This window comes from Coturnix japonica, chromosome 13, assembly GCF_001577835.2.
Source record: "Coturnix japonica isolate 7356 chromosome 13, Coturnix japonica 2.1, whole genome shotgun sequence".
Taxonomy (NCBI): Eukaryota; Metazoa; Chordata; class Aves; order Galliformes; family Phasianidae; genus Coturnix; species Coturnix japonica.
The window spans coordinates 12,966,789-12,985,840 of record NC_029528.1 but is presented as its reverse complement, the minus strand read 5'-3'; the positions used below and the strand labels follow the sequence as shown (position 1 = coordinate 12,985,840).

The 19,052-nt window shown below is 40.1% G+C and overlaps 1 protein-coding gene and 1 long non-coding RNA gene across 2 annotated transcripts in view; one reads left to right on the top strand and one right to left on the bottom strand.

The window, feature by feature from the left end:
* The window catches only part of CLINT1 (clathrin interactor 1), a 40,860-nt gene extending 23,407 nt beyond the window's left edge, over positions 1–17,453 (bottom strand). Inside the window, exon 1 of the mRNA XM_015876199.1 lies at positions 17,226–17,453. Within this exon, the coding sequence (XP_015731685.1) occupies positions 17,226–17,266 (41 nt within the window). The 5' untranslated portion in view covers positions 17,267–17,453. The remainder of the gene's footprint in view (positions 1–17,225) is intronic.
* Positions 17,454–18,305: 852 nt separating this feature from the next.
* The window catches only part of LOC107320301, a 79,104-nt gene continuing 78,357 nt past the window's right edge, over positions 18,306–19,052 (top strand). The window contains exons 1-2 of the long non-coding RNA XR_001558216.2: positions 18,306–18,537; positions 18,829–18,939. This is a non-coding gene — a long non-coding RNA (uncharacterized LOC107320301). The remainder of the gene's footprint in view (positions 18,538–18,828; positions 18,940–19,052) is intronic.

Sequence of the window (19,052 nt, the reverse complement as noted above, 5' to 3'; positions counted from 1 at the left end):
ACTGGAATCCTGCAACAAGCACCTTTAGAGGAACTTTGAACATGAACAACACTGGATATATGAAGTATATTCCAGAAGTTACATAAATATATACTCAAAATAAATAGATGGCTTGACATCAACACTACAGACTGTTGCATTCCTTTCTGGTTGCGTGCTACAGTTTAAAGCATCTTATAGTCTGCATCGCTCCTATTAATTAATCATTAATACACTCAGACTGAACAGATATACCATTGATAAAACATCCCAAAAATACGTTGCCTGAGTTTTTGCCTGCAGTATCTCAACATTTCAGAGTTCCAGATGCCATGTGATCCTTGAACATTATATTCAATGCTCAGGTAGCATTAGTCCTTAACACACCGCAATCTTTAAATAGTATTTGCACAGGAAATTTGTAATAGAGAAAACAACAAGTGCTATAAGAAGGTACTTACAGAATTCTTTCATGACACTTGGTATATACCACCATTTAGAATGAAACTTGCTTTAATACGTATTAAGAAATCACAAAGACTAACAGATCTCAAACTTAAAAGCTCTGACTATGCCCTGGGGCACGAGTCACACTGCTCCATTAAAGCACCATTAGGATTAGAGTTGCTACTGATGTGGGTGGTGTCACCGAGGACACAAGCACCATTCTGGACATAAGATCCACAGAAGATTTGTGAAATGCCATGTCTAATCTTGTGAAAACTAAAATAAACAGAACTCACAGAGAGGGTATATTACAACAGTTCCTTTATAGTGATGATAAAGGTATTGGATTGGACAGGGTGAGCCTAATTAGAAACACTTCTCAAACCTCTGGGAAGCTGCCCACTGTGCTGAGGGAGCCAGCAGCAGGAATGAAAAACCTGGTTACATAGTTAAATTTTTTTTTTTCCCAATGTATATTTCAAACCAATTACAATATCACGTATACATGGAACTCCTATGTGCATAATATTATGCCTTTAACTATTACTCCAAGGACATCACTGGATTATGCACCTTCTGTTTTCCTTTTTTTAATTTTACAACTGGGAACACTAAAATACTAAAAGCTGAGATGAGAAACTTTCTACATTTTACCACCATTAACAGTTTCCAATGAGACTATTCTGAAAATATCTGTTTAAAGACAAAATGTGAGGGGGAAAAAAGTAATGTATTACACACATGACTATCATACATACAGTTGAAACATTACTGCTATGCAAACAAATAGCAATACTAAAGGAAGTATGTTTTGTAAAGAAAATGCCTCTCATAGGGAAGGATCTGCATGAATACAAGGCAGCATAAGCTGGTATTGTACAGTACTGTAGTATGTTGTACAGTAACAAAGTCCTACAAGAAAGCAATACTTTAACCTTGTGTTATTCCAATAGTAAAACAAACATCACATAATGTTACCTTCTAAGTAACTAGGTGGTTAGCAGCATTATCCTTATAATTGGCAGCCTCGTACAGTAACGCTTTAATCTCATTATTTCTGTAATTTTGTTAGCAGCTTCTTTATTTTTAGGAAGCCTTCTGCACATCTCCAGTAATTTATACAGCAAATAAAAGCACAGCAAACTTCAAATTGCTCCATGACAGAACAGCTGTCGCTGACTCAGAATAAAATCTCACCACCTCACTTGGTGACATAGAAAAGGAGCAATTTTTTTTCCCCGCAGTAATGATTTTGGAAATCCCAAAATTCAATAAGATCACATTTTAATCAGCTCTGTGGATTTATAAAAATAACTAGACTGCACTGTCCAAGCAAAAAAAGGATGGCATCTAAAAAATATAGTTAAGAAATCCTTAGATCACAATATGGAAAGTCTGCTTTGAATCTGATTAAGAAAGAACATGCACAGCTGGTCATTTAGTCATTGTGCTTCTCTGTCTCAACACTGCAATGGTTTTTCTGGTAAAGTGTATAAAACAAGAGATGGTTTGCTACCAGCATCGTGGCAATCTCAACTGAAAACCTCTGGACAAAGGCAGCAGTAACTTAGATCTGGAGGCTGAGCTGACACGCTGCTCCTACAGCTCAAGTGCCAGTTTTGTGTTTAGCAGCTTATTTCCTCCTAACCTGCCAGCTTGTCTGCTCTATTTGCAGCTGCAAAACTAGCAGTCTTCCATAAGTCTAGATAAGCACCCATGAGCAATTCATCTAACCTCTGCTGTTTGTTCTGGGGATACTGACCAAAGAGATTTTCAAACGTTTTCACAAAAGAGCAATACAGAGAATGAAAACACGTTTGAGATGTTAGCAACCACATTTGTTTGTTTTCCCATAAAAGAATGAATGGATGCACTATAAAATATATGAGTGAGCACTGAACATTTGGAGAAGTGATAAGGCAGACACCAGTGATGTTTTCCCAATAATTTGTTATCTAGAAGATCCCCATCCACAGAGGAAAGGCATTAGGAGACAGCCCCTGGAGGGAACTTTCTTATTCCCACCACTCATCCTCTCTGAGTCATCCATCTGAGCTATTTTTAGTATTTAGATTAAAAGGTTCCTGTGCAGCAGGAGTAGAAAGAGATGAAAAGCCTTGAGAATGTTGAAAAGTTACCTTCCTATTCAGTGTTCTTGTCTTAACATGTGTTAGGAAGTTAACAGCAACTACTGAGAGTTCACAGTAACACAAAGAGCTACGCAGCTCCTCAGAGTACAGCTTGCCTTCCCCATGCCCAGATGCTACAATCTCGCCATCTAATAAACTGTTCATTAGTTTCCAGATGCATTTTTATTTCTCAGTTTTAAATATATATATATAAAATTGAATGTATCAATCTGAGCATGAAATACTTTCAGAGGAACATTTGAATTGATCATATTAAAAAAAGATTTTGGAATTCATGCACCTAGTACTGCTAACAGTTATTCAGGAAAGAGACACTACACACCCTCTGACTAAGAACGGTGTGAACTTGGATATTAGATCTGATCCAGAATCTCTGCCTTTGCTTGGCAAAGACAAACGAAAAAGCATGCAATGAACTTAATGCATTTTCATTTTGCTCCTGTCACTAATGTCACTTTTGTTATAAAACATGCAGCTTAGATTTAGAGCCTTGCAGATGAAACATATGGATCTCAAAGACGAAGCCAGAAGTCCACATTCAATGAAGAAACAGATGGGTACCCATCTGCTGAAACGCCTGGTGAAATGCCTCAGGTTACACAAAGGTAACAGCTCAACACAAGATGATACTTGACCATTTAAGTTCCTTATTTTTAAACCACTCCTTAGAAGCATTACAAATATGACACCAGACAATTTGTTACACAAATACTGGATATTATTACACATCTTCCATGCAAGCAGCAATTATGTTCTTTTTGACCAGCACCACCATCTTCATTACAGTAGGAGCTGAAATACATTTCCAGCTTTTCAAGTTAAGTTTCATAATTTATGTGGCAGATGTGCAAGGCAAACTGCACAGAAAGAGATAAGCCAAGAAAAACATCCTGATGGCCACAAATGAATTACGACTTGAGGGAGGAAGGAACTATAAAGCTATTTCCTGTGCCTTACAACTGCTAATCACAGAAGACTACCAAGTAAACAAGATAACCTCAAATCCACCACACAAACACCCTTTCAAAAAGGACAGTGACATAAGAATCAAACTGAATCCCGCTAGAGTGCTTGGAAGCTTTATTATTTACAGAAACAACCATAACACACTGAGGCCTGCTGTAGAAGTTTCCAATTGCAGCTTGCTATCTTCTTAGTGCTTTATATAATTGCTATGCTATTGCTGGAGTAACTTTTACAGATGTTGGGAACGTGAGGAAACCAATTACATGGTAGTCTTAAAGCAAGGAATGAACAGTTCCATCCCTTAATTTAAGGCTGATTTCATCTCTCCTATTATGGATTCCCTGCAGTGATGCATTAACACTGCTGCATTTTCCTATGAAAGCACCCCTTTGTGGTTTACACAAGCAGATACACAGCTGCTTTAAATACTGTAATTTGTCAACAACTACAGAGCAGCTGTATCTCTTATTCCTCCAATAGGTGAAGATTCTGACGCGATAATACCACCAACTGTGGTCTTGTACCACCTCTACACACAGCATCTTTTCATCCACAGACCAGCTCTATTCTGGTATTTCTCCATTCTTCACATAGTTTTAGTTCCAAATACTCACCCCATCACATTCTCCAGTTAACATCTAATCTTCATCAATGAGACATCTTCACTTCAAGTGCACATTTCCGCAGTTACATTTTAAAACACTCGGTGTTTTCATTTTAAGTACCACACCATTCAAACACCTTCTTTAATAAAAAGTTAACATCACTCAAAACGCTTCCATTAACCTTACAGTGGAAATAATACCACAGTGATTTTAAAGCGTTCTTCAGTATTAGTACTCGGTTCAAATCTTAGTTGAAATTAGAGTAAAATTACATCTAAACCATTCTTGTGATGAATGAGATCCACCTTCAGCACGAAAACCAGTTTCACAAACAAGTGAAAATTGCTCCTTTTAGGCAACACTTTTTCATTCAGACAGGCAACACATCCTAGGCAAGTTTTATGAGCTTCCTGTCTCCTTGCGCTCCTCTGAGTACACACCTGGCTTATCAGATTTAACCCTGCTTCATAGGCTCTATTGCCATGGATTTCCAAAGTTCAGTACACTAAACTTAAATAATAGCAGCCTTAGAGTTAATAATAATAATAAAGGAATGACAGAACTTGAATAAGTTTGTCTTCCTACACTTCAGATTTTTCTTCTGCAACAAAAGCAATCTACAACAGTCATAAAAATACTTTAAAGTCAACTGCATTTCTTTACAGAATCCGGGCAGACTGGCCTTCCTCCTTCAAGACACAGCAAAAATCACAACCCGTTTTCAGTCAGGTGCTCCATCTCCCATTATTTTCATGGGAGTGATCCAATCAGCCAACACGGCTTGTGAAAACGTTTCACAAAGCAGTACAAAGAGCAAGAGAAATGTTTAGGATTGATTTGCTGCAGTCATTGCTCCTTACGTGAGAAAAAAAGCAGTACAAAAAAGTAAACCCCAATAAGCATGGCTAGATTCAATTACAACGCAAAACTAAAAAGCCACTCTTTTCTGTGATAGGATAAAACAATCAGACTTCAACCTAATTTACACCTTCCAGTCCACGGTGTTTTCTTGTACTTGCATTCATTCAACTTCAAGAGAAACTTCCCTTGAAAACTGAGAGCTCCTTTCAGGTGTTTGTAACACATTGCATAAGACTCCTCCTGAGAACGATATCTAACACTGCTGCCCTCTTTGTAAGCATGAAGCATTAAGATAACATTTCCAAGCTCACAGCTCAGTTGTTCTAGTGTGCACAGAAATCCTTGGCAGACACAGAGCCTCCAAAGTACAGCCAGTGAGCTTTAATGACTGTTGCATAAAGTGTTACTGTTGTGAGGGCAGCAACTCCAAGAGCAGTATATATAAATATATATATATATATATAAATATATATATATATATATATATATATATAAGGTACATTACAATTAAAACCATTTTTAGTCTGGAAAGCAGTGAATAGTGCCTGGTAGTTATGCACCTACAAACCATTTGGTATTGCCATTCACACCAACTTACAAACAATTCAAGATTTTTTAGTTCAAAGAATTAAGTCTGATTTGAATACATCAACTGGCAGAATACATGGTGTGGACAGAGCAATAGATAATAATAAACACTTCAGTAGTGTCAAAACCCAGCCCTCCTCGATGGGACCATGCTTAATGATCCTTGCAGTTTCAGCTATCCCCTTCATTGCAGGCTGTGCACCATTAAAAGCTTGCTCTAATTCCAAGCATTACTCTAAACACAAGCTAGCTGTTCCACTAGGGAGTGATGATTAAAATTTAAACAATGACATTGAAGCTTATATTATTCGCTGCTACTATATAATCACAATGGCACTGCAATACCACGTGGACTCCTGGACTTCACAACATGAACCTTCATCTGCAAACATTCTGAATAGGATCAACCCAACTCCTGATAACTCCTCCAAACCAACAGTGAACACCTGTTAAAAGCTTTTTGCAGAGCAGGCCCAGATTAGGCTTGTAACTCCCTTCCACCTTCAGCTACAGAGCTGACTGATACAGCTCTGCACTTCATCTGCAATGTAGTTAGCTATTAGACATTTATTACCTATGAAAGCCTGAGAAATGCATCTCAGAATCTGGATGTGTTGTCTAAGCAGCAGGTGAAGCAACTAAACACCTGCAACTGCTGTTTTAGTATAGCCTTGTGTCCTAGAAAATGTCTTAAGACCAGGATAGAAGCTGCACTGCACTTTTTTGCAGTGGGAGAAGAGGAGGTGGCAATAGTTTACACAAAGTTATCCAATTACACGGTCATTATTCACATGCCTTTCAGAGGAACTATGCAGGAGATATTCAGTAACAGAGAGACAACTGAAACCAACATCTTTGTTTTTCTAAGATGAATCACATTCTCATTGACTGATCTTATTTGTAAACAGTCTAGAATTAATTTCACAGCTGCTGATGTTCGGGAAAAAAAACCCTCTCAATATCTCATTTCATGAAAATGAAATAAAACTAAAAACTGAATGCTGATGTCTGACAGAAAAGTTGATCAGCTTCCATTCTCAATATTGGGTCCTACTGCTTCCTCACTGCTTCATGCTGAATTTTGCCATGGAGCCCTGCAGTAACTGCTACACCCAACAGCTCTAATGCATCTGCAGTGTTTCTTATCCAATACTGAAATCCAATCCACAACAGACCACATTATTTATCAGGCAATTTAAGAGTGATGTCATCCTTAAGTACAATCCAGACATATTCCATGCAGCCTCAGAACTTTTTTCTTGACTCCATTACATTGAACCATAAACAGGAATGTAATCAAAGCCACTGAAACTTGTGTTTCAGTCTCTCCAATACTACCTCCCTTTTGCTAAGAAAGAAAGTTACAAACCAAAGCCTTTCCCTGCAGGTCATTTTACTAACATTTAAAAATAAGAAATTCAACATCTTAAAAATTAAACTGGAAATAAAGACTTCAGGCTCCCAGTGAGTACTCTCTGCTTTTTAACACAAGCAGAGCTGAGCACAAGGACAGGCTTTAACACATATCCAACCTACATATCACTCTTTGCTATCACATTTCCTGTACACATTGCCTCTCCAACACCCACACTTGGTGGGTGAACATAAAGCAATACAGCCCTCTTCCTATTCTTGCTCTGACTTCACTCCTTCAGCCCTAAGTTCCAGTTTCACAGGTATTTGGACTGGTTGACTCACTTTGATAATATGGTCTGAAAAAGCTTCCCAGCACAGTGCTCATTCATTCAGCCCTTCTTGTGTTATTTGGTGCTCATCTTACAGCCCTGCTATCCACACATTTTTAAAATGGGCCACTGGCAAGAGACTTACCCAAAAACATCCGGAAGAAAAATAGTCAAGGTTCAGCACTGTATGCATTTCTCTTGTAATGAGTTCAGAAGACTGAAACCATTCATATCACACGAACATCTCTTACCACAGACCCATAAAGAAGTATTTTTCTCTTCATCAGCTTGAGGTTCTTGTAAACCTGTTGGCTCCTCCTGTTGTTTTTAGTGTAATAAGAAAGTTTTGCTGACATCTGGTTCAGGCAATCAGCAGCTGCCCCAGTATCCCTGATCCATTCAGTATTCAGCCACCCTCACACTAAAAAAGTGTTTTCTCATGTATAGGAATTGAATATGCATTAAAAGCTTAAAAGCTAAAATTTAAATGGTGTCCTTACAAATGGCAGAACAACTCAGATTAGCTTTCAGTTTACTATACTGCAGACACTTGTTAAAAATCTCATATTTTCCTGCTTCAGATTGCCCATCCTTTAATGAATGGGAATGACCACATTCCTTCCCTGCAGTAAGCCTAAGAATAAAAAACAGTCATCACAATCCTAAATAGATTAAATTAGCTTAGCACCGATTTTCTTTTGCCATTCAGTTTCCCACGAAGGCAGGTAACAACCCAGAAATCCCTATGTTATCGTATTAAGCATCTGGACAAATAACCTATAAGGAAACAGTGATTAATAATTAACAGCTAATTGCCCATCTACAGCTATTCACAGCAGAGTATCCAAAATGAAATGGGCACAAGCAATAAGAAAACACCACTCAGAGTAAGTGAAATATTAAGATATATATAAATAAAGATATATAGATAGATATCAGAATTACAATATTAACATTCATTGTATTTTTCAAACTATCTCCCATTACATAAAAAGGGTAGCTTGGCAAACTGAGATCCCTCAGGTTCACCAACAGGCATTTTTAGATACACCAAGAGTTCTTTTTTTGGAATGAGTCTGGCAGATTACATACAATTTAACTTTCAAAACGTCAAGCCCTGTTTATTTGGGGTTATAATGATGCTTCCTCTCCTTTCATAGGTATTATTTGTTAAACTGGTTCCTCCAGGAGATCAAGTAACTCCTATGGCCTAAAAAGGTAATGTGAGCTGTTTCACGTGCCTTGGAGCCCCAGTTTCTAGTTCCTGTCCACATATAAGAGATAATTTCAAATTAAACAAAGCACTTAAACCAATTTCACTGTGGTTCCATTGTGGAGCAATTCATTCAATTCACTAATAGTAAGATTACCAGAAATTTATGATCTCGTGTAGGCAGTCGCAAAAGTAGATTACACATGGTAATTAACAAAAAACCTGACACTGGCAGTTTAAAGGCTAAGAGAATCCACTTTCTAATTAGTAGTCTATTAGCACTAAGTTTTCAAGCTGTCCCAAGGAACACAAACATCTATTTGGCGAAAAGAGACTGCTGTGATAAGTCACTTATACAGTAAACAACTTTGAAGGGAGGGCTTCTCTCCACCTCTCTTTAAATGAAGGAATAGCTACACAAAGTAATCACCAAAGGAGGAACAATTAAAAGTGACAGCAATCACCAAGGTATCAGCTCTATTCACAGATATATATGTTAACAAGAAGTTATTTCACAGCAGTAGGCATCTATCTAGAGCAACTCCAATGAAATCAAATGTTATCAAAAGTCTTTTCACATTCAAAATGGATCTACAGAAATCTTCAAGTGAATAGTGCCATTGAGCGCTAAGTCCCTCCCAAGTATCACAAAGGGATGCAGTTCTACACTAAACAAAGTTTTGTCTTTAGGGAATAGTGAATAGGCTGTATGTATAGAGACTGCTTCTATACCATGTGAGGGATTGGTGATCAACCAACAAGAAAAACAGTTATTGTTACAAGTCACGACCAAGCAAGCCAAAACCATGCTCCCTAATTCCCACTGGGTCTCGTTATTATTACAATAGATTCAGAAAACGCAGGTCCATCTCATTACACAGGCTGAATACAACTAATATTTCTAATTGTATCCCAAATGTATCAGGTAATATCTATTAGGTGTGCAATTGGTATTTAAACATTTAGGATGGGATATTACCTGGAGGAAGGGAGGGAAGAGTATACAACATCAGAGTGGTAGTTATCCTAAAACACACAAATACACTCTAAAGATGCTGCTTTTGTCACACTTGTCTGATTTTAAATGACAAAACAAACGTATTTAAAATAGATTGCATCTTTTGGATAACAAAGAATACCTCTCTTACCACTCTGTAATAACATGCCACCAGTACTTCTAATATAATTAGCTACACTTTTAACTTGAAAAGAAAGCATCTTTCTCACACAAAGATCTGCATAGCTGTCACATCCCAAGAGCACTTCCAGCTGGGATCATTCAAAACAGGACCACACAAGACAGCTGTCTATTTCAATTTACATCCTCTCTTACTAATTTGGGACCTGAAAGCAAAACCCAGCCTGATAATTCACATCCCGCTGTACAACAGTGATACGAATATGGCAAGGTTAGATCAGGAGCCTGAACTAGTGATATCCAAAAAAGAGCAGCAACCTTAATAAATCTCAACCAAGAACTTCAATTTGTCACCTTTTAGAGAAGCTTTGCAAGCAATAAACCACTAACAGAGCAGCTTCCAAAATGAGTTAAGTGCATTACTATAAAAAAGTCCCACCCAATCTTCCTGTCCTTTCGCCTATCAATGCAAGGGCTTACAGTGCCATAAGCAGCTGCTTTTGCAGCACACTGCCAACTTGAATGTTAACCACAAAAGGCAGTGGTTGGTTTCTGTTTGTTTTGAAGCCATATCAGCAAGCTAGCACAAGTTAATACTGAACTAACAAAGGCAACAAGAAGGAATGCACAGACTACAAATGGCCAGGTATAAGAGTGGGGTGTTGTCCTTCAGTAGAAGTTAGCACTAAGAGCTCCTCAAACTGCCTGTGAAGTTGCTTCCTAACAGCACAGCTCAAGTACTTAAACTTGTACTCTTCTCCACCCTTCCTCCCCAGTCACTTACCAAAATTCATCCCTTTATGCCAGTGTGAACATTTGTGCAACCATGGAATTAACTATACCAGGGAACTGAGCCAGTGGGGAATTAAATTGGCAAAAACAACTGGTTAGCCTGAGAGATACTCTCTGATCAAGCAGAAAGTGCCAGCAGGCTGTGGCAGACAGAAGGCTGTGAAACCTCAGCCCACATTTACTCTGACAGTGAAACTACAACCTAAGATTTCCGTGGCTTTGACTGTTTCCATAACTCACTGCAGTGCTGACAGTGTGAGATTTCAGAGCAATGACAGGAGGAGACTCAATCGCATGTCCACATTTTTGGGCTCTAAACTATCAGCCTACAAAGCGATGCTTCATTCATGCTTCAACATCTCATCCGCATTTTCAATATGCTTTGAAAGCAATTACACCCTGATTAAGAAATATACAAATAATCAAAATACTAACACGGAACTGAGCTGAGCACCTTGATCCATTTGACTTGGTGGCAGAGATGTAGGTCAGACAAGCTTTGACTAGTTTCATTTACTTACCAAGAAAGCATAGGCCTAGTTTTAGTTCTGGCAAGGCAATGTGAAACTATCTTTTAAAACTACTTCAAGTAGATACAAGTTCTTGAACACACATACACACACCATTTCAATTCCCTGAAAATACATAAGGCCATATTCACTACTATAGAACACAATGTTGTTACCTTCCATGGTGCACAGAAGGGTAACAATCTATTTGAATGAGCACTAACAAAAGCATCACTTTAAGGAGTATGTTGATGAAATGTGCACTGGGTTGTAATTACCTTACATTAAATCTTTATATAAACTACAGCTTGTAGTATTTGCTTACTTTTGATTACTCCACTAACTGAATATTCAAACAGGAGAATGACATATCACTGTACATGAGATAACAGAGCATGATATTTCAGAGATGCTTATCACCAATACTGAATTACACACCCCAAAGACTACAACTATTTTTATTGCTGAATTAAAAAAGAAAAATCACAGTAATGCTTTTTCTTAGTTTCTAAAGGAAGGAGGAAAGCCCTAGGAACCAAGTGCTATGACAACAGCTTGGCAGGCATGGCCACACTGCTGCAGAGCCAGATAATGTGAAAATACAGTTTTCCTTTGCATTCTCAAGACTATTCTGTCACACATCTTCTGCTAACTGGGCAGAGGACAAGTCCTTGCAGGACTGGAGATAATAATCATCACCTTGCTTGTAATAATGACACACTAAATGCTGTTCTTAAAGCAGTTATCAGCAGGACATCTCTTAAGCAGCAATAGGAGGATAACTCATGCAGCGAGGGTTAACTGTCCCTTACATAAAACAATGAAAATGTTCATTGCTCTGAAGATCTTGCTTATGCAAACCAAAATAAATCTTAAATATAGAGAAAATTAAATGATCCTGGAACCAGAGCAAGGGAGTTTACAGGAAGGTCAGATACCAATGGACTAGCGTTAGACAGTTATTTACCCTTTCGCTGGATATATCAGATGACAGATCATTTACCATCATAATGGCTAATACTAAACTAGCAAGGAACCACTTCTATACAGAAAAGCTCAAGTCTAGATGGATGAATCCACGTACCCCAAGAAAATGACCAGTAAACAAGAACAATTACAGGCACATTGAAAAATAAAGTAGTTGTCGAGAGGATTTCAATCCTCCCCAGCTTAGTAACAGTAGGATCCTACTTATATTTCAGTCAAACTTGAGCATACTATTGGCAATAAGCAACTGACAGTTAACTGTAAGACTGTAATTATAGTGTAAGTTACTGATATGTATTTACCATATTAGTAAGTATAATGCAGACATTACATGAGCTAGCAGGCAACAAATAAAGACTGGGAGTCAGCAGATCTAGAGCTGTAACTATTATCAACCCATTGCAAGTTAGTTTGACACTACAATACTTGCAGTTTTCCTTATTTGTGAAGCAGGATTAATCCAAAAGCCTCTACTCCTCGGCTGAAGCACGTCTTATTTGCATGCACTGCTTAAGGCTACAAGAGCTAGAAACTGCAATGAATATCGAAGCAATCATTCACCCTATTTATCAAGATTTTACCATTCTCTTTACAGCTTGTACAATTAGAAGCACTAAGGAAAACATGCTGTTCATTAACTCGAAGTTCTCCCCTAGCCAGCTGTACTGGAGCTGATGGCAGCAGCTCCTCCAGCTCTTCCCTTTCCACTTACAACCATTCAAGGAGGAAGGGTTTCTAATGTAAAATCAGAACAAATTGTAGTGGATCCTAATGCCTAACTCCACAAATAAATTCTCAGGGGTTTAAGCGCTTTGAGCATTTAGCATTTGTGCAAACATTACAATCAGTTCTAAAAGTTCTAAGACTGTTTGCTCTCCATTTAAAAATATGATTCTACTTGGGCAATTGGTCAAGCTTGCAAAATGTATGAAAGCATGGCTTTGTAACACTTCCACTCCACAACGTGAGGGAGTGCCAATACATTCCTGCACAGTCATAACAAGGTGTGGCTAAGAGAAGTAGCAGCAAAGCAGTTAGGACATGGCTATGGGGAGTAACAACTGAACTAGAAGATGGAGGAGGAAAATAATAATAATAATAATAATAATAATAATAATAATAATAATAATAATAATAATAATAATAATAATAATAATAATAATAATAATAATAATAATNAATAATAATAATAATAATAATAATAATAATAATAATAATAATAATAATAATAATAATAATAATAATAATAATAATAATAATAATAATAATGAGGATGGCAGCTGTCACATTCATAATGCTGACAAGAAATCCACAGGCTCTTCTCATCCATATACATCCAAGTAGCTCAAAAACAGTGACAACATTCTCACCCACCTCAAATTCAAGTGAGCATTTGGATTACGCAGACCTACCCTCTTAATCCTGTTACTATTTAGACGGTTTCTCACCTTTCTATGCGTGGAAGGTGCTTAAAATGAGCTCTCGCATTTTAAGATCACATGTTTAACAGATCACAAAAGCTAAGGAAGGTAATAGTTGCCAACAAAGTTGTTACATTTTAACACAAACAACAATCTAAACTCAGAGTGACCTACATGTCTGCAACAGAAACCAGCTGGGAAAAACATTAAGTTACAATCACACCTCGTACTTCTAGAGGAATTACTTTTATAAGACAACCAACTATCTTAGCTAACTGTAAATGCTTTAATACTGTCGTCAGCCTTAAGTAAAAGAGTTTTGTGCTGCATTAGCAGAACACAGTGACCTTTCAGGAGAATAAGAATCAGGAGATCCTGCTGTAGGAAAAGGGAATTTAAAAAGCTAAAGAAAGATATGATGGGCAGTTTTTCACCTGGCTACAAGACCAAGCCCATCTTCCTGCTCCAACCTCCTTAATAATCACTTTGAAAACGTTTCTGAATATTCCTTGTTTGCTTTGAAAATATCTCAGAGCTTTCTCAGTAAAACTCCCCTAGAAATTTTACAAGGGACGCAAAGCACGAAACATACTTGTCTAACAAGATTAAAAAAGGAAGTTGCCAAGTTGCATAATACTCTAGATTTCAATATCCAGAGCTCCAGAAGTAGAACTGCAACTCCTTTTACCCATGCAGCTGTTTGCAGACAGTGCAGAGACACTTGGTTGGGCCTTTGCTGGTTTGATTTTCAAAACACTGATGCATTTACACCAATAGAAATTGGACAACTCAAGTGTAATTTGCTTGCAGATCCTAAGCCTCACGCAGCTTACAAGCAGTTCCTATGTAATGTTTACATCCTGCATCACAACCACAGAGTTATTCAAAGCAGGAATTGAGTGAACTCGCTGCTAGAAGAGCTGCAGAACATCCAGGACTGCTGTTATCAGTTATTCAGAGACAAAGCTGTAACAGAGCCCTGGCACAGCAGGTGACCAGCATTCTTCTCAGCTGCAAAATGTTCTTAGAGCTCACACTCCTACCAGCTATTTGAAGTATGTGCGCTTCTGCACTCCGTCATATTAAAATGTTGGTATGCAGCTCATGAGGACAGAAAAATCATCTGCCTTTTGCACATAATGCTTGGCCTGTGATGGCTGCATATTTCTTCTGCAAACGTAACCTAAGTCTACGACAACACGGAATTCAACACAAAGCCTATCACATTACTTCAGCAGTGACTCAGAAATGCCAGCTCACTCACTAATTTTACATCAAGCACCACCCTGGACTTTTACCGAGCCACCAAAAACGTGTCATCTGAACCAAGTTTACAGCTGCACAGGGAACAGGCTGATCATGGAGGGCCGCATTCGTACAGATTACTTTCCAATTTAGCTTTGACCTACTCAGAAAAAAAAGAATCCATACAAGTGAATATTACAGAAAAAGTGAAAGGCAGCCTCCTAAAGTTGACTTATTCACATAATAATGTGAAACTAAAGGTGTGGAGTTAAATTATAAACTAAAAACAGCAACGTTAGCAAATGGGAACAAAACTCAAAGCTTTTTGTCACATCACAGGCCAATTTAATAGCTTATGTACCATTTTAGGCTGTCAAAACTAATAGCAGGTTAACTACGTATCATGGCTTACTGAACTTCCAAACCCTGAAAAACATTTAATACAGATCCTTTACCACAACATCTCTCTGATCCAGGAGAGCACTCAACCACCTAGGGCCCAAATAAAGCTAAAAGACAGATAAGCAAATTGAAACACTAAGATGATAAGCATCAGCTGAACACACATTCAATATGTAAAGGTAATAGGAACCACAAAGAAATTAAAGTTTGAAGTAGCAACATTTTAGTCTTTTTGTATGTTTTCAAGAACCCAATGAACAATACTGTTTTTAAAGAGATATTCTAGTTCAAGTCCAGTCCAGTCCTGATGCAGGATCAGCAGTTATTTATGAATCACAGAATGACCCGGGTTAGAAGGGAGCTCAAGGATCATGCAGCTCCAACCTCCCTGCCTGGCAGGTTGCCCATGGCCCCATCCAATCTGGCCTTGAACACCTCCAGGGACGGAGCATCCACAACATCCCTGGGCAGCTTGTTCCAGGACCTCACCACTCTCCTAGTAAAGAAAGGCAGATAACATCCCTTAATCTCCTCCATAAAGAATTTTGTAAGTTGTGGCCTTAAGACCGAAGACATTACGGCAAATCTGAACCACACACAATGAGGCTATTGATTCTGATGTCTCTAAATACGGTTCACTCTTCAGGCACTGCACTTTACCCCCCTCTTTTTCTAAATTAATAATTTTCTTTATTTGGACAGAGTAATTCCCTGAAACAGAGGTTTACTCAACAAACATTTTGATAATTTGAAATATTCATTTCTTGCACTTAATTTGGAAACCCAGTGCATTTTCCAGCAAAGACTGTGATGCACTGTTAGGCTCAACAGCTTACAAAAATACTCTTGAAAGTAAGCATTTTTAATATAGCAACGGTGTTACAATGCTACTACTACACAAACTGAGGTATGTACGCAAAAGTCAATGCTGCCTGAAGTTTTTCAGTCCTGGAACTTAAGATGGGTATCTATGGGTTATTCCATATAACAGAAGACAGTTAAGAACTGTTCAGATCACAGAATCTCAGAATGACCCAAGTTGGAAGGGACCTCAAGGATCATGTAGTTCCAACCCCCCTGCCTGGCAGGGCCACCAAACATACACCTTTACTAGATCAGGTTGCCCAGGGCCCTGTCCAACCTGGTCTTGAACACCTCCAAGGACGGGGCATCCACAACCTCCCTGGGCTCCCAGATGTTTTTTAAAGCCCCAAAAGGAACCTTGATTTTGAAAGATATGCTGTCTGACCTGTAAGCCCAGACACAGATATTAGAACACACAGACTCATCCAGTGTGTAATCACCTCCAAAACTTCAGCAAACTGCTCCTGTAAGAAGTTAACAGCTCATGGAAAAGCACTCCTAGTTCCCCCCTAAAGACATATTATTTAAGGAGGCAAAATGTGATCTTCATTATGTTCTACCACCACACGGCTTTTTCCTTCCCCGTGGAAAAGAAGCGTGACTGCAAAACACAGCGATAACGTCACAGCAACATCACGAGGGCAATAACTACAAGGAAGTAAACCTGCAAATATCTGAATTACTAAAAAAAGTGTAAGGGTGGGGATGGTGCATTTCATTCCTCCAGGAGGAGGAATGAAAGGCCCAGGGGTGGTGGTGAGTCAATGGTAACTGCAGCAGGGCTCGGGCCTCAGCAAGGAGGAAAAGGACTGAGTGAACGTGGCAGCTTTGGCAGCACTCCGGTGGTTCCCTGCCATACAGGTGGTTCCTCACACCCCTTCCTCCTCCTGCAGTGACACGTCCCCAGCAGGCAGCACACTGACATTGAGGGCTCACAGATAGAAAGAGGCACGGAAGCCCCGAGACCTCAGTAGATAAGGGGGGGCATCCAAAGGGGACACACAGCTCGTCGGGAGCTTGAAAGGCCCTAAAGAGCCCAGCAGGGCCTGGAAGGCAGCCTGCCATAATGGGAAGGCCACACGCTGCTTAGAAGCTGCCGCTGCCCAGCAATGGGGCCAGGAGGCAGCCAGGGGGCAGCCAGGGGGCACCTGGCCCACATAGGGAGCGGGGAAAGAGAACAGTGAGGGCAGGGGTCGGCCGGGCACGGAATGGGAGAGAGGCAGCCAGCTCAGCAGGGGGAGGAGGGACAGCGGCCATGTTGAGAGGGGAGGCTGAGGGGGAGGAAGGGGAGAGAAGAGCAGGCTCGACTGAGGGGACGCCACCAAACCACACCAGCCCCCCCGCCCCATCCGCCCGGCCCCTGCTCTACTCACGCCTTGTCCACCAGCTCCCTCACTTTCCACATGTTAAGCATGGCGCCGATAGTCCGGAGACCTCCTCGGTCTCACCGCGTTCTGCCGTCGGCCCCAGGAGGCTCCTCACACCGAGCCGCCGAGCCAGGCCCGCTCCGGGCAGCCGCCGCCTCTGCCAAGCGAGGGACGCGCCGCCGTTCCCGGAAATGGACGGTCCCCGGAGCGCGCTGCCTGCTGGGAGATGTAGTCTATCCGCCTGCCGAGCGGCTCCGCAAAGCCTGCTGGGAGTCTGGGTGCGGAGAGACGTCTCAGCGCGCAAGGGATGGCGGGAGTTGTAGTGCGTGGCTCTTCCCACACGGGAGCATGGCGGCGGCGCTTCACCTCGCGTTACCTCACGCCATCTCCCTTCCTTTAGACAGGGCCGAAGGAAACGCAGCGATACAGGGCGGTGGAAACGAGCTTTTGTTCTCTCTTTGAGCAGCCACAGCCCTCACACCACCCTCACAGCTCCAAACCTGTGGGTAACTCTCACCTGGCTGCCAAGTGAAGCACAAACGTAGGGAAGGTCTGTACGAATTGCTGTTAAACCTCAAAACACAGGTGGAAAAGTTGTGTCTGACTGGATGTAAAAGCTCATTACACAATGGCATTCTGCCTTACAGACTGTTTCTTTACCGGTCAGTGCATTGCCTGAGTTATAGCTGAACTTGCTGGGTTCAAGGCCTGCAAGAGGACCAGAAACTGGCAGAAAACAAGGGACAATCTTGTATGTTAAAACTTCCTTATCCATATTAACTAATTTAACATAGGTTTCACCTGGAGCAGAGTTTTCACCAAGCATTGAAGACCATCTTTAAATACTGCCTTTGTGGGAGCAGTGAACAGCCATTGCAGCTCGTTGGATGAAAGAAGTGAATCACACAGAATCACAGAATTACCTGGGTTGGAAGGGACCTCAAGGATCATGTAGTTCCAACCCCCCTGCCTGGCAGGGCCACCAAACATACACATTTACTAGATCAGGTTGCCCAGGGCCCTGTCCAACCTGGTCTTGAACACCTCCAAGGACGGGGCATCCACAACCTCCCTGGGCAGCCTGTTCCAGGGCCTAACCACTCTCCTAGTGAAGAAAAGTGAAGTCAGTTAAGTGACATTATGACCAGGATTCCGAGATGATTTCTTTACACACACTTGCACGCTCTATCAATTTGTTTTCATTGTGAGTTTTGAATGAACACATATGAGGGAGGACTTTCTTCTCAAGAGAAGTGGAAATTTGTTGGCTATTTCTGTTGGCGAGTCACAGGACAAAGCAGAGTGCCTGGGTATCATGGTTAGTCTGTAATTTATTCTTGATATCCTTCATATCTATTTATTTGTGTGTTTTGTCTAACTGCAGTATTTATTTGTAAATTTTATCTAAGAGCAGCATATAATCATAAACATTTGCCTTCTGGTTTAACTGCTTAAAGTGACCCGAAAAAGCATGAGAAAGATGGATTCTAGCTTGTAGGTCAAGTAATAGTTGCATCTTTTGATAGTTGGTAGCTCTTTGAATTGATCAAGAAAGCTGAACAGCTGATCACCAGCTCATATTCTGACATCCCTCTGACTTTTTACACAGGTACTTTCACACCTTCTGTCTTCTGAACATCTCAGTGAATACTGTGGGAAATCTAATTGAGCAAAAGAACATCTTGAATGAATTATCCAATGTAGCATCCTCTCACTAACAGTAAGTACTATGTGTTTATATGAATAATGCAAGAACTGGTGAATGTGAATGGATTAGTCCTGAAATATATCTTTCTCATTTTCAGTTTTCTGTGATTTGGTGGCTTGATTCTG